The sequence below is a fragment of the Oenanthe melanoleuca genome, chromosome 12 (assembly GCF_029582105.1).
Source record: "Oenanthe melanoleuca isolate GR-GAL-2019-014 chromosome 12, OMel1.0, whole genome shotgun sequence".
NCBI lineage: Eukaryota > Metazoa > Chordata > Aves > Passeriformes > Muscicapidae > Oenanthe > Oenanthe melanoleuca.
The window spans coordinates 2,807,782-2,817,980 of NC_079346.1; the positions used below are offsets into that span (position 1 = coordinate 2,807,782).

Below are 10,199 nucleotides of genomic sequence, written 5' to 3' on the forward strand. Positions count from 1 at the left end.
AGGTATGGGGTAGGCTCAGAAAGTATGGGGTAGGCTCAGAAGGTATGGGTAGGCCTTAGAAAGTATGGGGTAGGCTCAGAAAGTATGGGGCAGGCTCAGAAAGTATGGGTAGGCCTTAGAAAGTATGGGGTAGGCCTTAGAAAGTATGGGGTAGGCTCAGAAGGTATGGGGTAGGCTCAGAAAGTATGGGGTAGGCTCAGAAGGTATGGGTAGGCCTTAGAAAGTATGGGGTAGGCTCAGAAAGTATGGGGCAGGCTCAGAAAGTATAGGTAGGCCTTAGAAAGTATGGGGTAGGCCTTAGAAAGTATGGGGTAGGCTCAGAAAGTATGGGGTAGGCTCAGAAAGTATGGGGTAGGCCTTAGAAAGTATGGGGTAGGCTTAGAAAGTATGGGGTAGGCCTTAGAATGGGGTAGGCTCAGAAAGTATGGGGTAGGCCTTAGAATGGGGTAGGCCTCAGAAAGTATGGGGTAGGCCTTGTATAATAGGGTTTAGTCCTTATATAATAGGGTTTAGTCCTTGTATAATAGGGTTTAATCCTTGTATAATATGGTTTAGTCCTTATGAAATATGGTTTACTCTTAAAAATATGGTTTAGGTCCTGGTATAATATGGTTTAGGTCCTTATATAATTATGTTTTGGTCCTTATAAAATATAGTTTAGGTCCTTATAAAATACGGTTTAATCCCTATATAATATTGTTTAGTCCTTATATAATATTGTTTGGTCCTTATAAAATATGGTTTACTCCTTATAAAATATGGTTTGGTCCTTATAAAATATGGTTTACTCTTATAAAATATGGTTTTGGTCCTTATAAAATATGGTTTAGGTTCTTATAAAATATGGTTTAGTCCTTCTAAAATATGGTTCAGGCCCTGCTGCTCTAGCAGAGCTGGCAGTTAGCTTATAAATCCCTGTGTGAAAAAATCAGAGGAATGAGAATCAGTTTGTATAGCAATCTATCCTTGCAGAGAAAAGTAGGTTGCACCTGTAATGACAAAAGATCTGTCCCGTGAGAATCTGTGAAGAAAATATGTGAACTAAGCAGAAATAGAGAGATTTGATGGACATATACACAGGCCAACAAGTAAACTGACTTTCAGTGTAGCCATTAGATTTGCCACGGTGCCTTCTGGTATTTCCTATAAATATGAGCTTTGTGAATACAGAATTGGCTTTTCTGCACTAAAGTGAGTCCCACCTGTTTGTACTGCCACCCTTCCAAGGGCTGTGCCAGCAGGGAGGTGGGTGGCTGGGATGAGGACAGCTTTGATCCCACAGCCACCTCTCCCTGCTTGGTTCCCCAGAGCCCAGCACGGCCCCCGCGGGGGTGTCTGCCACCAGCCTGTCCTCCTCGGCCATCCAGGTGTCCTGGGCTGCCATTCCCTGGAAGATGAGCAATGGAAGGCTGCTGGGCTATGAGGTGAGTCTGTGGGAATTAAAATATTGCAATTAATCAACCCTATCTGTTCAATGAAATCCAATCTTCGTAAAGGGCTGTGGGCCAGAAGGGTCCTGCAGCACAACCACACAGATTCACCCCAAATCTTCCTGCCCCACCTGCAGCCTGAAGAAGGATAATTTTTACTATCTTTGTTAAAAAAACCCACAGAATGAAGTTGTGTTTTGCTTCTTGTGCTCATAACTCCAAACTAACTTTTTTTCAGAATTACATTTACTTCCAAAGAAACTTCTTTATAAGGTGCATTTTTGTGAGCTTGTTTCCTTCTTAATGAAGTAATGTTTTTCCTCTTGTCATTCTTTAGTTCAAGCAAGATCTAATATTTCAATTGCCTTTTTCCTGCAGTCACACTGAAAAGAGCAGCAAGCCTGAGAAGCAGATGGATAAGAATATTTTATTTTTGCCCAGTAAACATATTTCTGAAACTTGAATGTATTTCTGCCATTTTTCAGCTGAAGGAAAGAAAGGAATGCACTGAAAAGAGTCGAACAGCAAGCTTTAAATGGTTCTGGTTTTTATCTCCTAGGTTAGGTACTGGAATAATGACCAAAAAGAAGAATCTTCCAACAGAGTGAAAGCAGCAGGGAATGAAACATCAATAAAAATCACGGGGTTGAGGAGCAACTTGGCTTATTACACAGCAGTGCGTGCCTACAACAGTGCTGGAGCAGGGCCCTTCAGTGCCACTGTCAATGCCACCACCAAAAAGCCACGTGAGTACCTCACTGGGGGCTGGGGACAGCCACAAAGGGTGTGGCAGCACTTGGAGGGGGAAGAAGAGCAGTGGCATTCCTGGGAATCACAGTAGGAGTGACCCAAATTTCCCTGCAGGCAAGCACAGAGCTTCAGCAGGGTGAGTAAAACCCAGCCAGGGAGCCCAAGGAAGAGCTGTGATTTCTGCACAGAACCTTTATTATGCTGCTAATGACTGGGAGAAATTGAAAAGAAAAATCTCTGTTATTTAGAAGGGGGGGAAAAAAGAGACTTGTTGAATTTTTCAGTGTTCTATAACATATTTATAAGCTCTCTGGGGCATGGCTTTTGAAATGCAATGAACCTCATGGAGTTCATGCAAAACAATCCTTCATGTCCACTGCTTCCCCTTGAATAAATTGCACAGGAGGCCACTCTGCTGCTGCAAAGGCAAAATTAAACTGGAGAACAGATTGTCAAAGGCTGCACTAATTTTTCTACAAGTGGAAATATTTTTAGTGTGCTCTTCCATTGTAATACAGCTCAGAATCAGGGTCATCAGTCTTGAAGTGTTTCTGTCAGAGGCACAAGAACACACAATTAAATCTGTCTGAAGGGTCAAATTCCCTGCAATAGTCATTAACATCCCCTGAGCAGACAGAGTTGTAGCATTAATATTATGAAATAAGCTAGTTTATCAGAAATTATTATATGCAAAAATGAGTGTCAGTCTGTCACTGAGGACTAAACCCACTCAGATTTGCCAAAGTTTAAATATATTATATGCACAATTACCATGAACTGGCTGAAGTGACTGACTGCCTGCAGCCTGGACAGGACATGGGAAAAGGAATTTTTTTTCTTTGTGGTGCTCACTGGAGATGGTGCCAGGCTGGTCAGCTCAGGGATTTTCAGTCCTTTTTTAGTGTGCCCCCCACTTTTGGGGTGTGTGACTGATGGCTGGACAAGCCCCTGATGTCACTGGTGTGAACAGGATCTGGATCAGGCCCTTGGGTAAGTCACTGCTGTTTGAAATAATTAAAAAGGAAAATTAATTGCATTATGTCCATGGATCTTTCTGGTGAATAAGGAGAGCACGACCATGTAATGTCAGTCTGAAGATTTTGATAAATTAGTTTAACTGCTAAGAGAAATAATTCTCCGTGCTGTTGCAATAGAAACTGATTTTTCATTCAAATGTGTGATTTTTAATCAATCCCAATTTGTAATTTAATTTGAATATTTGTGATTGATGTGGTTTTCACTGTGAAGGATTTGTATCCCCCCACAGGACCTGCCAGGTACACCTCAGAAACCCTTGCCATATCAAGGAATACAAATAGTTCAGTTCTACTGGCAGTGTATTTCAAAATTGATATTGAGCCTTTGACAATTAAAATATCAGTGCTTTTAAATTTGAAATACACATATTTACAGCCCAGAATAACAAGTGGAGATTTAAACATTGCTGTGTAAAATGCCAAGTGAGTGGGGAAGACTTGCCTAAGTCGTTACAATTATTTCACATTTAGAAAGTCTTCAAATAAAACCCAGTGTTCTGTCCATCAGCTCCTGATTCTGGGCAGGGCTCCTGTCTGAGAGCAGCTCTCAGCACCTGAGCAGCTCAGAAATCCCTGCACCTGTCCTGATGTGACTGAGGATCAGGACCTGCCACAGATGAAGTTCTGAGCACTGATGATTGCTGAGATTTTGGTGTCTGCAGCAAATGGAGTTCTGAATCCCACAGACAGAGGCTTGCAGTTCTTAGAGATAATTACTCTTCATTTTTTTTCCACATGTCATCTTAATATTTTGTTGTGGATTTCAAGGCTGACTCATTTCCTTTGAAATTCAGCTGTAATATCTCTGTGTGAAAACGATTCATACATGCTGTAACACTTCATTCTCAGGAGTGAAACAATCTCCTCTTACATTTACAAGAAGTGGTTATTATTAGAACATCAGGTTAAATCTTCCTCAGTACACAGAACAAGACAAATAGTGAAAAAAAATAGCTGTGGGTGGTTGGTTGACTTTGGAATATTTTTTTTAAGCCTCACAGGGGTTTTTTTCTTTTTTTTTTTTAGTGTAATTAGGTGAATTTTGATCTGACTGCTTATGGAAAGAAGGCAGGGAACTTCCTGTGAGAAAGAATTGAAAAGAGGAGGGGAAGAAAAGAGAGGAAAAAACCCATAATCACATGGATATAAGTGTTCCAAAGCACTCTCAGTGCTCAAAGCTCAGTCCACCTAAGCAGCAGTTGCCTCCACTAGGTGACAGCAACAGTAAATTGTTTTCCTTAACACATTTAGAAAAGATTTTAATCATTGATTTGTGTCACTGCAGGACCCATTTTCTGGGAAACCAACCTGAGGTGTTTGAAGAGGTTTGTTCTTCCCTGCAAGCTTGGCAGCTCCAAGGTACACGAAGGGGCAGAGCCCAGAGCAGGCAGCTGCTCTGGAAATAACAGGCTGGGGCTGCTAATGAACAAAAAACCCCAGCAGATCTCCTTGGCCAAAGCCAACTTTTGGCACAGGCTCAGTTCAGAACCACGACTCGAGTTGGAAGAAGCAACAGACAAAAAAACCTTCAAATCTTTTACACAACATCTTAAAGTAAATCAACATAGTGGGTAAATTGGAATATTCACTGAGACTAAATTTGTCTAACCATCTATTGTGAAGAATTTTCTTGTTCTTGGCACTGTACTAAAACTAGAAATTGTCTGTTAGCATCATTAGAGTTTGTTCTAATTAATCACCCATGTCCTAAGGCACATGCTTCTGCCTGTCTGTATTGAATGAAGGACCAGCAACAGATATTTCAACTTCAGAACCAACATTTATGTTCCATTCTGGCTTTTTCCTCCCTCTGTTTTTGGAGTTTAGCCTCTGAACCATAACGTGCACTGAGAGGAGCCTGCACTGGAGCTGCTTTTGCATCCCCAATGTAATGACACCAATTACCTGAGCTGGTGGATCAGTCACCAGTGCCAATTAAATAAAATCCTACTTTTGTTGTGTGTTTGAAGCACCCAGCCAGCCCCCAGGAAACGTGGTGTGGAATGTCACAGACTCCAGAGTCATCCTGAGCTGGGAGGAGGTCAGAGCCATGGACAACGAGTCCGAGGTCACGGGCTACAAGGTGAGTGGGGACCGAGCTGGGGCAGCCCAGAGCTGACATTTCCTTGTCTGTTTGAATGTTCAGGGCATGCTCAATACCACCCTCTACCATTTTTAGGGATTTTAAATCACATTCTAACAGTGTCTCACCATTCATGTCCCCTGCTCCCTTTCCCTCCCCACGCTGGCATTGCTCAGCTCTTGGGATCCCACCCACACCTGGATCTTAGAACATTTAAACACTTAGCACATCCATAACACTGATTTGAAATGGGTAACACCCACCCAAATGGATAAAACTTTGAAAGAAAGATTTAGCCTGATGGATGTAGCTTCCATTGCTGGCCAGGTACATTTATTATATTTATTATATATTATCACATATATTAAACTGATATTTGAAAACCCTTTCACCTCTTACCTGCTGTGGGCCATGCTCATTTCCCTGGTAGAAATTACACTGTTACAGCTGCTCTAAATCTGATCAGCATACAAATGTAGAAGTGTTTAAATATGTCATATAAGGGTGTAAAAAATAGCTGAGGATGCTGCTGATAGCTGGATCCTACATGATGTATTCCTGAATAAAAGATTTAGGCTGAAGATCTGATTACCCACTGAGTTGTGCTGGCAAGAACAACATGTTTACAGCTTGTTCCAGTGTCCCACCACCCATTATTTCATATTAGTGTAACAAAAATAATCTATAATAGGTATTATCACCCATTGTGCCATTTTAAATTAAATCTGGAATAAAGGGCTGTGACTGATGTTCCCTCCTGTAAATGTAACTCCGCGCTGGGCTGTTAACCAAACACCAGCTCTTTTCTTCCATCCCATCACCTGTAAAAGCTCCAGCTGTGTTTGTGGGGGTGTGAGGGCAGTGCTGAGCTGGGCTGTGTTGCAGGTTCTGTACAGGACCAGCAGGCAGGGCAGGGAGGAGGTGCTGAGCACGGCCAGGACCACGGCCGAGCTGTGGCTGCGGCTGCAGGACGATTATCTGATCGAGGTCAGAGCCACCAGCGAGGGGGGAGATGGCACCAGCAGCGAGCAGATCCTCATCCCCAGGCTAGCCAGTAGGTTCAACCACTTCTCCTTTGTCCCAGCTTGCTTTTGCTTCCTTTGTTGATGAAAAAAAACTTATAATTAATGGTTCGATATTGTACGGTAATAAGGTAATCAAAAGGAAAGTTAAAATCCTCATGCCCTTATGCATGGCCAGCTCCATTCTGCTGAACTGGTAAATGAACATGGAAATTGGTATTAAAAATGTTAAGTTTTTTACTTTTTTCTCCATTTCTTTTAAAAAAACCCAACCTATTACCTTGACAGTAGACTCAAAGAATTGTTAAGTTTGGAAAAGATCTCCAAGATCATTGAGTCCAACCTTTGACCAAACACCACCTAGTCAGCTAAACCAGAACACTGAAACTGTTCATGGTCACAGCATTTTGCAAGATATCTCTGTAATTTTAAAATATTTACTGTATTTTTGTAGATATCTAGTGTTTGCAAGAAAAAAAAATTACAGTAATTTTTTGCTTAGCATCTAGGAAGAGTAATAATGTGGCACAGCACATACTTATGCTTTCCTTTAATCCTCAATTCATTTTTTCCTTTGTCACAGGTATGGATGCAAGAGGTTCTGGTCCATCAGTCTTGAGTATCTTCACTATCTCCAGCTTCTTAGCAACAATATTTTCCTTGACCCTTAATTCCATGTTGTGCTGATCATTTGCATTTGCTGGGAGGAAAAAAATTGGTTACTAAAGTGCTTTTTTTAAAAAAAACTGCAGTGGTTAATGCATGTTTTTTTCTTCTATCCTGACGTGTTTTTAAATTCTTTATATTTCACTGTAAGTTGAAGTAAAAATACCATGTAAAGTTTAGCAAATCCTTTAAAAAGGAATCTAAAATGCCTTAATACTTGAACCAAAGGAGTTTACATGTTCCATACTTCAGATCCAGTGTGAGAGAGAGAGGGGGAGGGATGGCACTGTGAGGTCAGGGCTAGGAGGGAGAGTGAAAAACTCCATTGTTGCAGCAGCCCTGAATTGTTCTGGGTCTGTTCTGCATTGCTAAAATGACATTTTAACATGGAAAAGCTGAAATCAGAGACGTGGCTGTTTCCAGTGGGAGGGTAACACAAGCAGTGGCTGCTGCCAAGGCAGTGCCAGCACCCAGGAGTTTGGATCATTTTCCTGTGGGAGTTGCTCTAAATGGAAGGAAATCCCAAAAGAAATCCCTTCTGGAGCAGGGCCCTCCACTGCTGCTCCTGAGGAATGATCCCAGCTGTGTTCTGGGATGTTTGCACCTTCTCACCCAGCCACCCTCCAGCAGTAAATTCTGCCATTCGTTTCCTCATCCCCCCACCCTGCCTCTCCCACCCAGGCTCTTTGCTCACAGCCAGGCTCCCCACCCTGAGGATGATGTGATTTCCCTCCTGGCAGTGTTTCAGGAGCTGAAGTGCCCAGCTGGCAGCACTGGTGAAGTGCAGGGGCACCATGGCCTTAGGGAGAGGGACAGCCACCCCCTGTCTGGTGACCTGAGCCCCAAATTCTGCTCATTTCTGGGTTTGCCACACTGCAAACACCCTGAATTCAGACTTAGAGTCAAACCTCTCCTTCCTGCTGCTCTGGAACCAGTTCTGAGCTCTTCCACTGCTCTGGCTCTCAGCTGCTGTCACATGAGTCTGGGAAGTTCATGACAATATTAGGATATTAAAAAAAAATGGTACAACAACTCTTCAGACTTGCTGTTGTAGAGAAATCTGTGCTTTCTTTCCTGGCAGTAAATTAAAGATACATTAAGCCTGGTCCATTTGACTTGCAGAGTTGTGGCTTCAGTCAAATCAGCCTTTTAGACACTTTTTAGAGAGGTCACAGCATCCCTGTTCCAGCACGTGTTCACATGGCATACAACATCTCTTAAAGACTGCTTTTTTTTGGTTGTTTTTTTGTTTTTTTCATTTCACAATACTATTACAACACACAGAACTACAAAGGGAGAACCAGGATTAATAAAATGATGGTAGCACTGTAGAAGAAATACCTTGATGTACCTTCAGCTGATGGGCTCCAGATGAGGCAAAGTGCTGCTGAGGAAAGCAAGAGCTGTATATACTGTACATAGAGAGCTATAAATGAGTCAAAAATTAGTTGTTTTTCCATGTGGCTGACCAGTATTGTTTTCAGACACTTGCAAACAGGGGGGTGGGTGGGACATGGAAATCCAGGTGTTCCTAGTGAGTAAATAGTAATATTTCATGCAACAAAGGGTGACTCTTGTTTCACAGAATTCTAGTCCAGGTTCCTGTACTGCCCATTTTTCATGAGCTTACATTGTATTCTTACTTGATTTCTAGTTCTATATCTCCATGAGATATGTACCCAGTACCTTGTTTCATATTGAAAAGGTTGAAATTTATCCTTGAACTTCCAGTTGTGTGTGTATCCTATGGTTATCTGTATGCATTCTTTTCTATGGCTCTAATAAAATATTTATTACATTGAGGGATAATAGAATATCTCAAAGTGTTATTGCTTGTTCCTATTACATATTTGCACATGTTGGGGGTTTAATACATCTGAAAATGGCTGTGCCCAAGCTTCTGCCTACAGCTTTACAGCAGGATGGGCAAAAATCTACCTCAATTTACTGGCTTCACTTCCCATCTATCCAATCAAGCTGTTTCTTCTTCCCTTAAGTGGAAAAAAAACTCCAATATAATTATACTGAAGAAAAGTTAAATTTTTATAATAATTTCTTCAGTGTATCACTATTTAACATTAAATTGCAGGTCCTGTTTGCTGCTGCAGTTGCCTGTTCCTTACACACTGCAGCTTCCCATAAAACCTGAGATTTCCCAGCTCTAAAACCTTTTCCTTGGGAACACAGGCACAGCACAACTATTTATTTAAAGTTTTTAAAGTTTTACCTGCATAAGAGGGAGCTAAACCTATGCTGCAATAAGGGTTAACAATGATCCAAACAAATCACAAGTGTGGACACAAGACTGAAGTAATTTTTCTTGAGTAAATCAGGTTTTTTGCTTTCAGATGGTTGTAGGTGGACACTCCTGCCTTACTCTGCTTCCCCAATATCCAGATTAGTCTTCCTTTAAACTGATCTCTCTTTCTTTCTCATATCATGTTAATGCAGCTCAGGGTTATCTGCACTAATAGAAGTGGCTTGGGTCTAAAAAACAAGCTGGCATTGGGAAAATGCAGGAGGAAAGGGTGGAGAGGCAGTAAGGAAGATTCCTACCTCCTGCAGGCATTTCCAGAGCAGCTCCTGTGACCATCCCAAATTAGCAACTCAGTCCTGGGGTGGGAAAAAAAAAAAAAAAAAAAAAAAAAAAAAAATAGTTAATCAAATTCCTTAGACAAGAGCTGCAGGTGGAGGGGAAGGTGGTTCTATTGTACTTGTGCTTCCCCAAAATAACCAGCACTTTGTAACAACTAATATTTGAAATCTCGTAAGGAAGAATGGAAGGCTTCAGTTACAGTTTGAGAAATTGCATTCTTTTCAATTCCCCATCCCAAACCAGAGCTGTATTCTAAAGCCTGAATTTCTCAGAGGTACTTGGAGTAATGATTTTTTTTAAAAACCCAACTTTTCCTTTGAACAGTTTACTGTGGGATATGTTACAAACACACAGGATCCTCTATGAATACAAAATGAGTTTAAAACTAATACCACATTGGGCCAAAGAAATATTGGAGATCTCCATTTTCAACTTAATTTGCCTTTCAGTGGTGGCAGGCAGACGTGGGCAGAGCCTGCCAGGTTCTATCTGTTATGTCTTAATAACAGGCAATAAAGCAAGCTGTCCAGCATGAGGGAGTGCATCCATCTGACAGCTCTGTCTGAAATAAATAACAATGGAATATTGTGCAAATAAAACGAGTTTGTAAACAGG

General features: G+C 41.5%; 1 protein-coding gene across 2 annotated transcripts in view; it reads left to right on the top strand.

The window, feature by feature from the left end:
• CNTN3 (contactin 3) overlaps positions 1-8,906 on the top strand; it is a 94,649-nt gene extending 85,743 nt beyond the window's left edge. The window contains exons 17-21 of one of the 2 annotated variants that reach the window (XM_056501849.1): positions 1,309-1,424; positions 1,990-2,176; positions 5,188-5,300; positions 6,186-6,354; positions 6,906-8,903. In XM_056501849.1, coding sequence (XP_056357824.1) covers positions 1,309-1,424; positions 1,990-2,176; positions 5,188-5,300; positions 6,186-6,354; positions 6,906-7,009 — 689 coding nt within the window. In that variant the 3' untranslated portion in view covers positions 7,010-8,903. Of the gene's footprint in view, positions 1-1,308; positions 1,425-1,989; positions 2,177-5,187; positions 5,301-6,185; positions 6,355-6,905 lie in introns of both variants that reach the window. The other variant, XM_056501850.1, reaches the window with a different exon arrangement.
• The last annotated feature ends 1,293 nt before the right edge of the window (positions 8,907-10,199 follow it).